This window comes from Haemorhous mexicanus, chromosome 9 (assembly GCF_027477595.1).
Source record: "Haemorhous mexicanus isolate bHaeMex1 chromosome 9, bHaeMex1.pri, whole genome shotgun sequence".
Classification (NCBI taxonomy): Eukaryota; Metazoa; Chordata; class Aves; order Passeriformes; family Fringillidae; genus Haemorhous; species Haemorhous mexicanus.
In genome coordinates, this window is record NC_082349.1 from 12,027,523 (window position 1) to 12,046,376 (window position 18,854).

At 37.0% G+C, this 18,854-nt stretch overlaps 1 protein-coding gene across 1 annotated transcript in view; it reads left to right on the top strand.

Moving 5' to 3' along the window:
• Positions 1–18,854, top strand: part of AK5 (adenylate kinase 5) — an 82,884-nt gene that overhangs the window by 44,354 nt on the left and 19,676 nt on the right. The window contains exons 8-10 of the mRNA XM_059854057.1: positions 508–584; positions 14,071–14,113; positions 15,231–15,275. Of these exons, the coding sequence (XP_059710040.1) occupies positions 508–584; positions 14,071–14,113; positions 15,231–15,275 (165 nt within the window). The remainder of the gene's footprint in view (positions 1–507; positions 585–14,070; positions 14,114–15,230; positions 15,276–18,854) is intronic.

The window sequence follows — 18,854 nt, forward strand, 5'->3', positions numbered from 1 at the left end:
ACAGGAAGATGACAAGGAGAAGGGGCAGAGCCACACAGACTCCTTGGGAAGGGGTAGAAGATGATGGAAATGGAGACAATTGCTGCTGGAAGCGTGCTGCTTTGGTCCCCTATCAACGCCACTCAAGGACTCTTACCTGCTAATCAGAAATTAGTATTTCCTTTCTCTTTCTTAAACTGGTTTGTATTCTCCCTTGAGTGTGGAAATTTAAAATTGCAAGTCATGACATGGAGAACACCCTGCCCAATAAATATGCAATCAAGCTAAAACAATTCACTATTTAGCACAGCCCTGCCTTATTAAGATCTGCAGTAGCTTTTATGGATGTTTTGAAGGCTTCGCTAATGTAATACCATTCACCTGGACACTCCATCAAACCTGAATGGGTTGGTTCCTTGGATCACAGTTTTGCACAAATACAGACATTTGGAAATACTATAGTGTTCCACCACATAAAGTGAAAGTTTTCAATCCATTTCTGAATTCTAATTTTCTTTCCTATTTTAGGGCCAAATGAACTTGATTGCAGTCTGATTATGGATTCTGGAGATGCTGTTTACACAGAATTTGACTTTGAAGACCAGGTAATTTTCTGTATATATGGCTTCTCTCTAGACAGTTTTCTAGTTTATGTATATTTGTCTAAACAAGGTGATGGCACTTTAAAGATAGGGCAAATGGATTCTTAAGTGCAACATAAGTAAATTCATGATACACAGATGTTGCTTTCTGGTTAGGAAAAAGGAATTAATATTATTGTAGTAATAAGAGACTGTATCTTCCATTACTGTGCATTGATGAGTTTTCTCCATAAATTTAAAAATGTTGGCAAATGTGACAAATGGAATTGCTAAAATGCACAGTAAATCTGCTATATATTTAAGAAGAAGTAAAACTTTTCAAAAGAGCAGTATGAAATTATAAGAAGTGTGAAATATGACTACAGCCAAATCAAATGTTCTCCCCATGAAGAAATGTTTTTAAGAATAAAAAACAACAAAGCCTTACAGTATGTTGAAATCAGCCCTTCTACTGATCCTGTCCAATCCACATATAAAAACTAAATTTTGATAAGAGTTTTCTTTGTATATAGGAAGAATCCTGGGTGGGGGGGAAGTTATGTATATCTTTCCCCTATAATTTTCACATCCCCACTGGTAAGGGGTCACATCTGGAATACTGTTTAATTCTGGATGTAGTAATACATCATATGGAGATACTTAAAAGCATCCAGCAAAGGACCACTAAGATAATTAAGAGACTGGGCCATCTCTCTTACAAGGAAAGGCTGAGAGACCTGAGTGTTCAGTCTGGAAAAGAGAAGGCTCAGGGGCACCTCATCAAAGTGTACAGAAGTCTGAAGGGATGATGCAGAGAAAATGGTCCCAGGCATTTTCTGGTGCCCAGTGACTGGACAAGAGACAATGGGCAGAAACTGAAGCATGGGAGGTTCCTGAGGCTTGGATGCTGTACTAAGGATAAGGGTTGTGTGCTTGTTACTGTGTTGTGGATAAACATTAAAAGAATGACTTAGAATTTAAAAAAAAAAAAAAAAAAGCCATCTGTCTATCACACCACCATACTCAAGGGTGGTGGTTTTGTATGTTTTGCTTCCTGTCTTCCACTTTTCAATGACTCTGCTTGTATTTTCTTCATGAATACCACAAACATCCCTCTAGATTTGTAAGCAGCTTGGCACAGAATGATAATTTGTGTTTCTGTTGTCATTCAACAAAATGCAGTTGCAAATGTTCTCACCTCTTTTCTCATTACTTGCAAAAGATATCTTTTCTTGTGACATTTCAAAGCTAGTGACAAAATGAGGGCCAACCAAACTGAATTTTCATTATGATTGGATCGCTCATTGGTTTTCTTTCACAGTATTCAATGCAACACTTTATCCTTACCTGCAAAATTTTAAATGTCCTAGCTCCATTCATTTATTTTAATTTTTAGATCCTTTTACTCTTCTTTTTGGCTCAGTTATTTCAGCTTGGCTGTTTTTCAAGAAGGCAGCTTGCATCTGTCTTCACATCCCTTTTTAAATCCCATTCTTTCATAAACCCTTCTTAAAATGTTCTCTGCCCAGGAAACTTCTAAATTTCCCATTATCTTTGTCTGTACTACACGTTATTATTTAGGGGTTTAGGCTTATAAAGCAGAATCTATATTTATATTGTGTTTGGCTATTTTGATGATAAATTTTGCATTTTAATGACATTTAAAATAGGTTCTTTTGGAAGATTACATACACTAAAGAAATTTTACTCTTGGTTCATAATGTTTACAAAATATTCACAAGTTTTATAGTTACAAAATAAAATTACCAGAAACATGAAAACTATACTGATAAAATAATAATTTCAAACTATACAGTTCCCTGATGATACATTACACCATCCATAAAAGCACTGCAGGTTTGAATGCATATGATTCTCACATGAGATTGAACAAGACTAGGATGGGACCTTATTGTTTTTGTTAGTGGCAAATATTCCTTCTGCCAGATGTTGCAGTTAGCTTTTCTCATTATTTTGCTAAACTAACACATCGCCACTCTGGCAAGAGTACAATACTGTTAACAAAGAAGGAGAAATGAAGCTGAAACAGTGCTGAAAGCCCATCAGTCAGGGACAGCTATATAAATATGAAGTGGCTGACACTAACTGACTTTACCTACAAGTTGGTATCTTGACTTTTTTGCAACATTTAAAAATAAATATTTCTATTACTAATAAATAAATATACACACAGTTTATATGAAATGCCTTGTACAAATATAAAGAAAATATCAACAAGAAAGCAATTGCAACCAATTTGAAATTATGGAAGCAACTATTATATACAGAAGCAAAAAAGGGAGTGGAGATTACCATGAAGTCATAATACCACCTAGTTGCCTGGTCTGAAAAACAAAATGACAAATTACTCTCAGGATGGAAAGATCAATAACTAAATTCAGGAGTGAGGAACTGCTCACATTCAAAACTTAAGCTCATTTTGACTGTGGCAGTGATTTAATCCTCCAGTGATTTACCACATGCTGTTTACGAATTGTGTGAAGCATCAACAACCTTTACTCAGAGAATCTCAAGTGGAAAAAGAATGTGTGTCTGGATACAAATGTGTCATGCAGTGATGTTATTGCATAGGAAATCTGTCATGAGAACGTGGGGGATAAGAAGGCTGGTTTCCAAGCAACCTTACACAGCTGAGCTGCTAAAAATGGCTGAATTTTAGGGGAACATCTTGGTAGTCATTGAACAAGAGGAGTTGGGGGTCACACAGAAGACAAAGGCACAGCTGGCAATGGGTGCCTTGGTTCAGCTGAAATGGACTTACACAGATACTTTTGCATTTTCTCATTCTTGGAATGAGCAAGGAAAATCTCCAGTGTAAACAAAAGCAAAAAAACATCTGAGTTCCTCAGATGTGCATTAGTTCTTCCAGAATAATGACTCCTACTGGTAGGCAGGAGCAAGGAGATGGAGTGGTGTGGTTCCAGGCTCTGATGGAGTGCTTGGCTCATGTAGGAGTGCCAAGTGCTTCCAGAAACACCTGATACCTCTCATGGAAACAGTGCAAAGCAACACTAGTCCAAATTAAGATCTGGCTTTTCTGGAAGAGTATGCAGGGGAAATTGATTTTAAAAAACTCAGAGAAAATCTGAGCTTTGAATTGCACATTTTATAAATGATCATTCAATTAAATTTATGTAACTAAATTAAAAGTAAGCTGATTGTTTTCCACTAGCTATGCAAGAAAACTTCAAGAACTACAACACTTACAATCACTAAGTCCCTACAGCACTGAAAGGCAGGAAGAAAATACCTTTAAAAAAAAAAAAATTAAAAACCCTTTTTTTTTCCCAAGTCATTAATAACTATTTTTCTGGTTTTGTCTCAGATCTGTGAGATCCTGTCTTATAAAAGGAACAATATAATTTTTTAGAATTACTTAGAAATATTTTTTTCTGAAAAATAGAAATAGAAAAATAAATGAGGCAGATAGTACCTCTCATTGAGAAGGACTTATGGAAGAACCAGCCAAGGTTTCATGTCTTAGCAATCTCTACAGCCTTTTCTGGAATAATGATTACAGTAGTCATGACTTGATTGGATAACATAAAAGCAAAGTAATGTGGTTTGTTTCAGATATTTTAACCCATATTAAGACTTCAGGGATATATTTTGGGCCAGGCATTTTTGAGTGCTGCAACTTTAAAGAGTATTCTCAATTTGCAGAACTTGCTGTTGTGACTAGTGTCTGGTTTAAGGAGGATTGTTCTTTGCTGCTGGAACACTCTCAAGTGTGATTAAGGTTTTTAATGCTCACTGTGTTCATGTATACTTGCCATTCAATTTCTCAACTTTGCCAGAGAGACTACCAATATAATGCCCACTTGTTTCTAGAGATCAGAAAGTTTTTATTTTTAACAATTGGATTTTTAATTAGAAACCTACCATTTGGCTCATTTCAAGCGCATTCAGGCCAAAAGGGAGTACTGAAGAATTGGCATCAGTGAATCTTATCAAAGAGTTCCAGAAGAAAAGAGCATCCAATTATTTTCTCATGAAAACAAGCCTTTCAGGAGAACTTTAACTAGCCTGAGGAATATTTTGAGTAATTAAAGAAAAAGTTAAAACACACTGTCAGGCAACTGGAGAATGGATACAATCCTGTACAAGTGCTTAGAGAACTTTAGAATTTGGGAAATGTGAAAATCAGGACAACTTCAAGTAAAATCCTCAAAAATTTATTTAGCCTCTAGTAATACTTGGAACAGGAGGTCACAAATTTCATAGAATGGTTTGGGTTGGAAGGGATGTTAAAGATCATTTAGTTCCAGCTTCCCTGCCACGGGCAGGAACACCTTCCACTAGGCCAGGTTGCTCAGAGACTGACTCAGCCTGGCCTTGAATGCTTCCAGAGATGAGACATCCACAGTTTCTGTGGACAACCTGTTCCAGTGCCTCACCATCCTCACAGCTAGAAAATATGGAAACTCATTTTTATGCCTTTCAGGGAGTTACCAGTTCATAACTGAGAGATTTCCATGACCTTGCAGTGTCATACTGCATTTACTTATGCAATTAGATAAATGCAATAGTGCAAAGAAGGGACTGCCTTTTTTCACCCCCCCAAAATGTATCAAAGACCTAGGAAAGGTAGATGTAAAAAAAAAAAAAAAAAGAAAAAAGAAAAAAGAAAAAAAAAAAAAAAAAAGGTTTTCTGTTCAGTAATGACAAGCAATCAACTAAATGAAATAAATTGAATAACCCAATCTTTGCTGCAAGTTCAGAATGTTTTATAATTAGAAATATGACAGCTCACTTGAAAAATTCACAAGCAAAACCATAATCAAGGGGAGGAAAAAAGCTCTGAAAGACACTTAGTCATTCTAACAAGAGGAAACAGGCTCTCAATTAGAAGTTTTTGCCGTGTAGTTACAATTCATTTTAGCTCGGTGTAGTTTCCTGTCCAAAGCACTGAGGAATCCAGGCTTGAGGAAAGCTTTTAGTGAACTGATGCAAAACAGACTCCATTGCTACAAAGACTATAATAATATTTCCAGCCTCACTGATTAGCATAGCTTTAAACTTAAATATTCAAGAGACATAATGGAAGTTCCTGAGAGTCTTTTCAATGCAGAGGCAGAACACAAATATTAATAAAACTGATGGGCAAGAGCAAAGTGAAAGCCTCATTTAACTAAAGCTCTGTGGATTAAACCAAAGACCATTTTCCTCCATTTACTGTGTTTCCTATCAATTGTCACTTTGTTTTGACTCCCTTTTCCCTACTCTGAAGATTCAGTCCAAGTAATTTATTTAACCCTTCAGACATAATACTTTGAGGTTAGCATTACAATACTACAGAGAGCAAACTGCACACCTTCATTAGCAGGAGAAATTTTCATTCAGACTTCCAAAGGTACCTTTCAAAATCAGATAAACATTAATTAAATTCTTCAAGGAGTCAGATTATAATGTCATATATTAATCATGTGCTTTCTTTTTACTTGGGAACCTAAGGAGCTTCTGGTGTAACAGCAGTTTTATTCATAAATGCTGTGCAGCATTAAACATAACAGGTCTTAGTAAAATGACCAAGAGTAACCAAGGGCCATTTGGGCTTTTAATGCTGAACTTTTCTGCAGTGTCTATTTCTCTATTGCTGATAGAAAGTGGTATCAATTTGAATTACAGATTCTGGTTATACAGGAAAACTGATTAAAAAAGGAATATGGGATAGAAAAGAAAATGAGAGGATACTCAGAGAACGGTTGTAAAACTCCATTCTCTCAACACTTGTTTTTTGTCAAAGGTGGAGTCCGATCTAATTTAAGGTTATCTGCAAAAAAGTAAAATGAATAAGCATCTAAAGACATGAAAGAGCTGGAAAGGCAGGCCTAACTACTACAGAGAAAAGATGTTTAATAGAAATGTACTGAAGTCAGTGAACAATCTGTTCAGTTCACGTTGCCATGGAAACTATCCTATTAAATGCTTTTTAAAAAAAACAGTTCTAGAAACAAAGTACTACAGTTTGCCTTACAAAATGTTTCCTGAATAAGCTCAAACCATGTGTATTTTGGTGCTTTGAAATAATTTTGTAAATGCAAAGAATTTTTTTCTCTTTCGAAGTCACCATTGTACACTGTAATAAAGGCATGTGTTGGAAAGTCTCCTGCTTTATTTCCCCCATGCAAGCTATGGCAAAATGGGCAAAAAATAACTGAAGAGTCAACCTGCACTTTCTTCTGTGAAATGCCAGAAGCAGTTGTTTGCTTCTTTTTCACATATGTTATTTGAACTTACTTTCTGGTGATACTTATATTAGGGGAGGCTAAACTGCCAAGGTTAGTTGAAGTCTTTGCTTTCCAATTCTTTCCTAATTTTGAACCCAAGGCTGCTGCCTGCAGCTCTGGTGGGCAGTACAGGGCATAAGGATTCAGTTAAAATGATGGTGAGCTCAAGTGAGTTACTGGAGATTTAAACAGCAGTGACAACATTTTTCTTCAAGAGGTGCTGCATTTATGCCTCACTGAATAATTCTGCAGCAAATTATGAAGTCCTTCTCTGTAGCTTGTGGAAGTGTCTGTAGTAAAAGCTTTACAATTTACAGTATTTCACCATCATTGCTGTAGGCAGTAGCAGTAGGATACTGCACCTTCTTTCCTCACACCAGCTTGCCCTTCCCCTGGCAAAGTGAGGCTTATGGCTTCATGAACAAAATATAAATTCACAGCTAAATTTATGAGTTCTACCTTGCGAGAGAACTTGCATAATTCTTGGGGAATATCAGGTATCCCACACAGTTGATGCAAAAAGGATCCACAGCAGAACTTTTCCTCTTCTACCAAAAGTTGATGAAGAAATGTAAAGGTGTATTTTAAACCTGCTCTGCCTCCTAGATTTAGAGGCCTTCCTCAGGGCTGTGGATTGGTGCTGTTCATGTAGCCCAGCATCCCTAAAGACAGCTACCAAAATCCTTTCTTGAAAACGCTTGTAGTAATAATCCAATATTTTAAAATACTGCAGAAGGAAGTGCCTTTTTATTTCCTTAATATTTCTTAATCACTATCAAAGTACATCCTATATATTTTTACATACACATATAAAACTGCAGTGATTGCAAGATGCTGTTTTACTCTATGGGATACAAAACTGCTCTTAAAGTCACTTATTTGTATTGTATCAAAGCAGAAAAGTGGCTTCTCTGAGTACACTGGAAAATAAATTTAAAAATCCCCTATGTATTTTCAGAAAGCCATATGTTTCCTACTTGGTTTTTTACTCCTTATGTATCCCAGGATTGTGCAGTCAATGTTAGTCATTTTGGGCTTAAATATCAGTCAGAAAGAGTGAAAAGTGGCCTAGTTTTAGAACTCCTTCACAGCAGTGCATCTCAAATCACTGGACTGTTTCTTCAGATAGTTCAATTCTGTCTTAACACATAAGTCCTTTAGAAATACTGCAGAAGTTGAAAGTTACAGAACTGCCTAATAATAGATAAATAGATGCTATAGTAAACCTTGAATATGCTTGTGAAATATTAAGCAGAGAAAGCCTTTGAGAGGCAAAATTTGAGCACAACTGTCAATTTTTTTCTGAATAGCAGCAAATCATAGGATCTCAGGTCGCACACTGGGTTTGGGGATTTATTTGCCACATTCTATTTTTGTCCTTCTCCATGCCAAGAACTTTTTTCTTTTTGAAAACTGAGTTGAGACAGGCCTGCAGAAAAGCCTTTCTCATCTTAAGTTTAAAAGACCCCAAAAAAGCACAAAATGCACATACATTAAAAAAAAACCCAAACCAAACCATTAACAACAAAAACCCCAAACGACTGAAATTCACCTCTCAGAAGACAGCTCTCAGGGAAGAGGGGTTCTACATATAGTGCTGAGGTGTCTGATGTGAGGGACCCATTCAGTAGGAATTTGTACCAAGCAGCATAAATGCTCCACATAGAGAAGAATAATTAGAATAGTTTAAGGAGTGATGGTGATTTACAGAAAACAAGAATACCAAAGGAAAAATAGTCATAACTTCCAAAAAGAATTTTGTAGGCACTGGGAGCTTTCTAAAAATACAGACCTAACTGAAAATTGACTGAATATTATATGTCATAGAACTATTTTAAAGTCAGTGATAGATAGAAACTATGTATAGATAATATAGTTACTGAATGTCTCTAATGTCTTTAAAACACAAATATATTTAAAAATCAATCTCCACTTCTTCTTCAAGTTACATATAATGCTGACCCCTCTAGTTCAGCCTTTAATTCAAATTAATATTTAAATTGCAAATGAGGTATTTGGTTTACCAGAACACTCTTACAGTGCTGTGATCATGCAAACTGCTGTTACCCTCCTGGGAGGGGTGTTCTGGTTGCACACCTTGATGCCCTTAAGAGGTAATTCCTTTGAAATTTTTTCCAGTGTCTGGAAATCAATACGAAACTAAATGGATTTTGCTTCCACTTTCATGCTTAGTAATCATATGCATTTTTGTCATTATAAATATGTACAGAAGTTAACAAAACCCAAATCGCCCCAAACTATAGCACACCGATTCTGGCTTTTTTCTCTCTAAACTACCTACAGATATTTTTCTTGATGTTCTTGAAGAATACGAATACAAAATCTGAAAAAACCCAACCAAATTTAAAAGTTAGATAATTTGATCTTGGCTCGTGACTGTTAAAAATGGGTTAATCTCTAACTAATAGGTATAATTTTTTTTTTTTTTTTTTTTTTTTTAGAACAGATAATAAGTTTTGTTTTAAAAGAATCACAGAATCACAGAATGGGGAAGGTGGGAAGAGGGACTGCAGTGGGTCATCCAGTCCAACCTCCCTCAAGGAGGGTCATGCCACAGCCCATGGCACAGGATGACCCTTGAATATCTCCAGTGAGGGAGACTCCAGAACCTCACTGGGCAATCTGTGTCAGTGCTTGCTCACCTGCACAGTCAAGCTCTTCCTCCTGTTTAGGTGGAACTTCTGTGCATCAGTTTCTGCCTGTTGCCTCTTGTCCCACTGCTCAGCACCACTGAGCAGAGCCTGGTCCATCCTCTGACACCTCCCCTCAGATACTGACTGATATTGATTAGGTCCCTTCTCAGCCTTCTCAAGGCTGACCATGCCCAGCTCCCTCAGCCTGTCCTCACATGAGATAATGGTACAGAGTTTTGTCCTTGCTAGGAACCTGGAATTATATAGGAATCACAGTGATCTCATCTGTCAGAATTTTGTAGATGCTATTGTGAACACTGATGTTTTTTGCAGTTGTATACATTCTGAACAAACAAAAATCACCTCTAAAACATTAGCTCTATACCCTCATCTTAATTTATTTAGTCCTTTTTAACACAAGCAACTCCACTCTGCTGAGCAGGATGAAGTATACAAGAAAATTTGACTTGCAATGGAGGAAAAAAGCCTTGAAGTGTGAGGCTATTCCTGCTGTGTCTTACCTTATTTATTAGTTCTGGAGCAGAGGAGGTCAGAGCACAGCCACCTCTGCTTTACAGAGGCATACTTTAACACTCAGCTTGCAGAAAGCAGCTCAGGCTCAAAAATTGATTTAAAGTATAAATCAAATTTAATGGTATGGCTCATAAAATCCATACCCAGGGAGCACTGTCCTTGCATAAAACCAGCAAAGAAACATGTAATTTTTATTTGTTTAAATAATTTGTGTGTGAAACATTCCTTGGAATATTTACATTCTTAAATTCAAGCTTGAAAATTTAGCATAATTTTAAGCAGCAGTCACGCTGTATTTTAAGTTCAGTCTCATTCTACTGCCTCTTCTCTCCTCTGTCTGTGATTGTTTATCATCTTTGGTAAATTTGGAGGAGAAACTCTGGTTATATCTGTTAGAAATCTGAATAAAATCTATCTGGCACTTCTCACCACTCTCTTCCAGAAGCATTCAAACAACAATGAGGTGATAAGGGAGAACTCTTGTCCATGTAAAACAAAAAAAACAAAACCCCAACTAAAATACACAAGGACTGGAGCAGAGGTTATTAATGGGTAACAGGAAAACTTTTTCATTTCATCAGGTAACTGACATTCACAACAGCTGTCACTAAGTCCTAATAAAGAAAATGTCACTTCAGTAGATTAAAAGATTAAATCTATTTTATTGATATGCCTTAAGAGTACTGATTCATTAGCAGCAAAATTTAAACTTCTGAAGAATTCTATATCGTTCCATTATTATTTGCTGAGACTTACTGTCATAGTTTGTTACTACAGAAATTAGGTGGGTCAGAACTAGATGATCTTCCAACTCAAATCATTCTATGATTCTGTGGACTTACCTTACAACCTAGCAATGATAGTAACTGGAAAGTCATTAACCAATGAAGTATCTACTACCAGTCAGATATTTATTAATTACACAAGTGACAAGTAAAATGGCAGTCAAAATCCTGTGTTTTCCAGCTCTAAAGACAAATGTCATATAAGTGATTCTTTACAGGCAGCAAACTTCTCTAACTAGCAACTATTTTAATGTACTGTTGATATTGTTTAAGTAGTTACACAGGCAGCTGTGCTCGACTAATGGAAATGTTTCCAGATAATATTTGGAGATATAACTTGACTGTAAAGGCATTTGAAATTACAGACTACCTATCTTTCTTTGAAGCCCATTACAAGGTGTAACCTTCCTCACTTTGCTTTCAAGAACATGGAAACAGCTATACTGAGAATACAGAGTGCTGCTAAATCACTGTACTGCTGATGGCAGTCTGGTGTCAAATACCATTTGCTATCTAACTGGAGGGACTTTGCCTTATGTGATCACTTGCTAAATCCCATAGTTATTTTCCAAAGCATGCGGGTAAGGAGGCAGAGCAGTATGTTCAGCCTGATACAGGCCAAGCCATTCACAGTTTAGAGACCTACTTGGCCTGATGCAGGTCAAGCCATTCACAGTTTAGAGACCTACTTGCTAGGAAGACTCAATCAGAAATAGATACTGTCAAATGTAAACACAAGGGGACTGCATTAAACAGGGTGCCAGACTGTCACTCTTTGCAGGGGACCTCAAACCAAGCAGCACATCTAGCTCCTCTCCGAGATCACCACAAAAACTGGCTGGATTCAGTTTCTGCAATTGTAGGGGAGAACAACAGCAAAACTTGAAAGAAGTAATGCTGCTTTCAATTCTTTAATTTGATTGTAAGCTTGGAATTCTGAACCAGATTTTTAAAGGAATTTTGCTCTAAACTTCGTGCCTAAAAGGATTTTGATCTGTAAACTTTCAAAGGCATTATAACAAGCAGAATCTAAAATTAAGCCTTTTGTATGCAATATATGCTTTGCAGGGTCAATTATTTTATTGCATTATTACATCCAAAAATAACAGACATAGGGTTAATATTGTCACTTGAAATGTAGGAAAGAGAATAATCTCTTGTTTGAAAATGACACCTTTCTTTTTTTAAGATGGCAGTTCTTCTGCTGCAGTGTAATAGGCTGAGAATTACTGTGAATCAAAAAAATGAAAATAATTTGTGTAACCAATGCAATGGTACTTAAGCCTGATGAAGAGTACTTCATTTTCAGTGATGATGGGAATACAAAGAGAAACCTGCAAGGGTAGTGCACGAGCCCTGCAAATTACATTGGGCAGCAGTTTACCCATTCCAGTCACCTTGCAGTTCGTGTCACTTTATCTATTCCTGCAGCTCTACACATTTAAAGGTGGCTATTTTGAAAGCTGTGCTGCCAGAAGCTATGGCTTGATAGCCATATGCTACTGAGATGACTCACATAACATGTTTCATGCTGATGTGAGGCACTGATGATTTGATACTGTCACATGAGGATGTGTTTCTGTCAATGCTATTATTGATATTTTGCAGACCAGGCTAAAACATTGTTGGTGTGGGTATATTTACACCTCATAACCTAGACCATGTCCAGCATATATATAATTCTCATTTATCAGAACAATAAAGAATTCCCATTCTGAAAGTCTTGCTGACCAGTATTTGTAATTTCTCATTGATTGTAATATACAGCAACAAAATAATTTTAAGTGGCTAAATCTCAAGAGGCAAAACATGCTTCATCCCTCATTTCCCTGGTGTAGTCCTTCCTTGTAGTTCAACAGCCTTTGTAACAACTTGTAGCTTGTGTTACATTCAGAAGGTAAACGCATTTAAGTTGAGATCAAAGACCAATGCCATCTTTATGTTATAGTTCACTTTTAGAAGTTTCTCCAATATTGTTTTCTCACTATTATCAGCTGATCATACCATAGTGACTTCAGAAGAAATTCAGGATGCACATTTGTTGCTAATCTATCATGTGGGAATTGTGCATTTGGACACTGAAGAGCTGTTCCTCACAAAACCAGTATTACAGCAGAGAATGGCCTGGGTTGGAAGGGGCCTTAAGGATTATTTTGCTCCAAACCCCCAGCAGGCAGGGATATGTTGCACTAGACCAGTTTGTTCAAAGCCCCATCTAGCCTGGCCTTGAACACTTCCAGGGATGGGTCATCTATAACATCTCTGGGAAACATGTTCCAGTGCCTCTCCATCCTCACAGTGAAGAATTTCTTCCCAAGATCTCATCTAAACCTACTGTCTTTCTGTTTAAAGCCATTCCCCCTTGTCACTCTATCTCCTTGGAAACAGTTCCTCACCAGCTCTCTTGCAGGCCCCTTTCAGGTCCTGGGAGGCTGCTATAAGGTCTCTGCAGAGACCTCTCCAGGCTGAACAACCCCAACTCTCTCAGCCTGTCTTCCTAGGAGAGGTGTTCCAGCCCTCTAAGCATCTTTGTGGGCTCCTCTGGACTCACTCCAGCAGGTCCCTGTCCTTGTGCTGGGGCCCCATGGCCAGGCGCAGGGCTCCAGGTGGGGTCTGATGAGGTCAGGGCAGAGAGGTGGAATCTCCTCCCTCAGCCTGCTGCCCACGCTGCCTTTGATGCAGCCCTGGACACAGTTGATTTTCTGGGCTGCAAAGGCACGTTGATGGATCATGTGGAGCTTCTCATCCACCAATGACTCCAAGGCCTTTTTCCCAGGACTGCACTGGATCCATTCACCACCCATCCTGTAACTGTGCTTGAGATTGCCCTGATGCAGGAGCAGTACCTTGTGCTTGGCCCTGAACTTCATTAGGATCACATGGCCCCACCTCTCGAGCATGTCCAGGTCCCTCTGGCTGCCATCCCTTCCCTCGAGCACAGCTTGGTGTCATTGGCAAACTTGCTGAGGGTGCACTTGGTCCCACTGTCCACGTTACCAACAAAGATGTTAAACAACACCAGTCCCTATTCCCAGCCTTGAGGAACTCCACTCATTTATATGGGATAGTTTAATCATCTCAAGATGTCTTGGGTTCTCTGTGCTCGTATTCTAGCAACTGCAACAGCACTAATAGTATTTCTGTAACACTGTAAACCATATATCAACATAGATTAAAACTGAGAGCTTAGAGAGATACATATTAAGATATGCAGATAAGCAGATATAAGAAGAAATGTAAACTATGTAGAATATCCATTTCAACTTGTCAATTGCTTAATTAACAGGAGGAGGATCAGTCAAGTTTTTCTGGTTATGAGAGCACAGGAGGTGAGTTTCTTTTTCAGTGTCAATTGCCATTTAATTTTGAAACCTTTGATTTCCCATTTTTTAAATAGTTACATAGAAAGTAAAGTGATTTCAGGTGATTTATATTGTGAACTTTATGCCTCAAAGGATTTTTATCATGTGAATTCTTTTGAATGAAATTTAAAGTTTATAAAAGATGTTTCTATACTCTTTTGGCCAATGGATCCAAAATTATTAGAAAATACTACTGTTAATCAGCAGCAAATCTCATAGGTATTTTCAGTAATTGGCATTATGAAAGTCTCTTTGAAAAGCACGAGGTGCTAAGAGTCTAAGAGGAATGAAAGGATAAAGCAAAACTTTTCATGGCTAATGACTTTTTTTGTAATAAGAGATCTACATACCACAGAATAAACCCCAAAATTTTATGAGGTGTCTTGTATGTGATTAACAAAATCAAATATGTGTCTTGTAAGTGATTAACTCAAAGGCTTAATAAAATTTCAGCAGGCTCACATGGTGCAAGATCACCTTCAGTACTGTATAATCAGTGCAATGGCTGGGACTCAGACCAGAAGGAATTGCTTTTTCAAAAGATACACTTTCAGTTAAAGACAAAGCTTAATACACACTGTAGTTTTGGTGAGTGTATTGCCTGGATTTCAGCTAAGATGGTTACTGTTTGGCTGAATTTGGGGCTCAGAGGAATTTAGAACTACATTTCAGAGAGTATAAAATGTAAATGGGAGGTGGACAAGATTCAATAGCAAGTATAATGTAATAATATGCTTGGTAGAAACTGCAGTGGCTGAGGAGGCATTACATCACATTATTACATCAAGATGAATCTGCTTCTCTTTTTTTTCTTTTTTTAAAGAACTGATGTGTATTGCAAGGTCTATTTTCAGGTAAAATGTCTTTATCGTATCTGCAATGACAACTATGAAACTGAGAGATTAATAGGCTGGTGGATAATAACTCCTTTTGGAATGGAGAAAGTATATCTATTTTTTACAGCAGAAAGTAAATCTAGTAAAATCAGATCCCCTTGCATGAGTGTTATATAATTTGGTGTGGTAAGTAGCTGACATTAAAATTAGTAGCTCTCGCCTCTAAAGAATTTTTATTTTCATTTTAGACTTTTTGGAAGATCTAAGGAAATCAAACATCATTTTTGTTGTTGGTAAGTAGGATTCCTGATTTAACTGCTACACTTGAATATTCCCGTGTTATTTAGCTTTAATTATGTTATTTATTTATTTATTTAGCAAAATAGATTGACTGAGAATATTTATTCTACAATGTTGGTTTAGTCTTTTGAAAAGGAGTTAGGATTTAATAATATGTAATTAACATGGGTCTAACCATACTATCAACAGTTGTGTAAAGCTCAGAGCAGGCAGCTCCTTTGATTGTGAGCATGTTCAAAATAACCTTAGTTCTTTTGCAGTTACAGTTGAGTTGTGTGACTTCCCACACCAAAGCTGCTTCACCAGCACTAATTAAAATTTTACTAAATTGGATTGTAACTCAGAAGTTTAAGATTTGGCTGAAAAATACCTGGTCTCTTCCCTTCTTTTTTGTGAGGCAAATTCTGTTAAATATAGGTTTCAGTTCTGCATGTGTTCAGCATTGTGTTAAAAGCCAACAGGCTGCTCACCAGGCATGATCCTTAGTATTGAAGCTCTACAGGTTCAGGGTTTCAGGGTTTACTTTATATTGCTTTTGGAAATCCACAGAGTAAAAGCACCCTGTTTATACCCTTTATCACATGAATGTCAGTAATATAATTAGCATAAACTTGAAGGAGTCTTTTAAAACAAATTAAAACCAGAAGATTGATCTTAAAGCTTGGTACTAATTACTTGGAAAGAATAATTGCTTTTGCATTGAGCAGTTTTTAGAACTGCTTTACAATCCTGAGCAGGAACACACATTTCCAAGGACCTAAGCACAGATACCAGAACATGGGGGATTTTACATAAAACTAAATCAATTTGTGCATTGTTTTTCCTGGGGAAAAAAAAAAGAAAAAGAAAAAAAAAAGAAAAAACCTAAAACCAACCAACCAAACAAAAAACGAACTTCCAAAATTAATAGTAAGTGAATGAAAGTTTCATTCAGAACTCAAGAAGCATCAAAAAACATTCCAATACCTGCCTAGGCTGAGGGAGGTGATCCTTCCTCCTCATTCAGCACTGCTGGGGATACATCTGGAGTACTGTGTTCTGTCTGGGTTCCTAGTACAAGAAAGATAATGATTTACTGGAGTGAGTGTGGTGCAGGACCACAAAGATGTTTGAGGAATAGGAGCATCTCTCATTTGAGGAGAGGCTGAGAGAACTGTGACTTTTCAGCCTGGAGAAGAGACAGCTCCAGAGGATTTTACCATTAAGTATAAATAATTACCTAATGGGAGGGAATGAAGATGAGGGAGCCTGAATCTTTTCAGTAGTGCCCAGTGACAGGACAAGAGGAAATGGGACAACTTAAAATGCATTCAATTTCACCTGAACACAAAACCCACTTTTTTACTATGAGGGTAGTCAAACACTGGAGCAAGTTGCCCAGAAACTGTAGAGTCTGTAGAGTTTGAACATGCTTAGAGATGTTCAAACCCCAACCTGACAGAGTTCAGATCAACCTGCTGTAGCTGATCCCAGTGTAACACAGTTGTTTGAATAAATGATTCCAAGAACTTCCTTGCAACCTAAAAGATTCTATTAAAAGAGTGTTCTTGTGTTGCAATTTTATCTCATGGTCTCTTATGCCAAATACAAGTTGACTCAATTTATTTCAAGTCAATTTTTATGTGTTTGAAAAAGTAAAATGAGGTTACTGAAGAGTTCACTGGAGGCTTTTTCTTAAAGGAAAGGTGCATAAAACCTAATTTTCAGTCTTTAAGCAAACTGTAATCTATGCTTACTGAAGTACACCTTCCTGCTAGTCACTACAGTGAAAAATTTTAATTCTTTCTGTCTCACATATCTTATTCAAACAAAAAACATTTGGGTTTATACAAACAGATTTTTAAGAAAAAGAGAGAGAACATACTCAAGGAATTTTGCCTCTGATATTGTCCATGGCAAAGCATATTCTTCATTTGCGTCTTGGAATCTTTTTATTTTACAAGGAGTGATTTTAAATTTTCATTTATAATTTTTTATAGGACATCCAGTAGCCATCTTGCAGCTTAAAATTGAAAATACACCTTTTTCTGAGTTATTCCTGCTCTGCTTTTCTAGTAAATGCTTTCTGGGTGCAGAGATAAATTGTCCCTTAATGAAAACACAGTTTTCTTTGTTAAAAAGATTATTATGAAAAGTTTTACTGAGTCCAAACATGGGTTAATTTAAAAAAAAAAATCTAGAATGATTTATGCTTTTTCCCAAAATGCCTCCATCTCCACCCCCCATCCTTGTACCCCTGAAAAAGTTTCTTAAAGTCTTATGAGAAAAGTGAGAGGTTTTTTGTGGCTTTGTTGGGGTTTTCTGAACAAAATGAGAGCCCCATGGTTGCTTATTTGTCTGCAAAATCTTGACTTTATTCCCCTTAGGTAGTGAAAATAAATGGTATTCCCAGAGACAGATTTCCTGCAGCAGCTAAGCTGGAGTGGCCACAAGCTCTTTTGCCTTGAGTCCTTTTCAGGCAGGTAAATCTGCAGAGATCACCTGTTGATCCACAGCCACTCCAGCTTTAGCTTTATACACACTACCCACATGCACACGTTTGTGCGGGCAGGAAGTGTCAGTCAAGAGCTGAAATCTGATCAGTGTGAATGGTACAACAGTGAAAGAAAAATATGAAGAAATCTCACAGGAGCAGAACAAAACTGTTGGGATGGGGAGAAGTAAAAAAAGTCCCAAATGTCAGTGGTTAAAAGCACTGCAGTGAGCAGTGCTAGAGATGTTCAGCCCATGATACCTTGACTAGAGAGGGAGCAGAGAAGTTGGGTCAGAGCAGGCTGCTGTAGGATACTGGAATGGGAGAAACTGTCTTAGGCCCAGGTGTCATTAAGGATATTGACTCATTACATAGGTGTATATTATTTCATGAAGAAATAATAAAATGCTTATAAAGGTGTTTTGAAGCTAGAATTTTAAACATGTACATTTGAAGAAGTTTACAAACAAATCAAAATGAATGCACCATCTGCTCATCTGCTATACCTGACAAACAGAGATACTGTTTATGACAAAGGGAAAGAAACAGGCAGTTCCCTCTCCCACTAATTATCCTTGAAAATTTTCCAAGAAGGGAAAGAAAAAGAAATCATCTAATTAGCAAAAGTTTACATTAGAGCTAATGTAGGAATTAATTGGAATAACAGTCAAGTTGGATTAATTAAGCAACAATGTCGATGTTCTATCCATATTGTAAAGCAGAGAAAGAGTACCAGCAAGTAAAAATTATAGGAGATAACAGCAGGATAATAAAAGAGGAAAAACAAAGATAAATTTGGCCAGCAAAGTAAAATTCAAGAGGAAAAAAATATATAAAGAGGCATAAAGATAAAATTGGGTGATGCTCTAATAAATATTCAAAACTTAAGTAATTATTGCCAGTCATTAAGAGACAAACAAAAAAACCAAACAAAAATAGTTATGTCATCAATTTTAACCACAGTGAATGATGAACAATCTTCTAATTCTTTACTACTGCAATATTCCATATTGTATCCACAGAAGAGTCATACATAGCACAGTTTCTGGGAGCATTACCCCTCCCTGGCCTCTGCAGGAGCCTCAGTAAACAGTTGGCT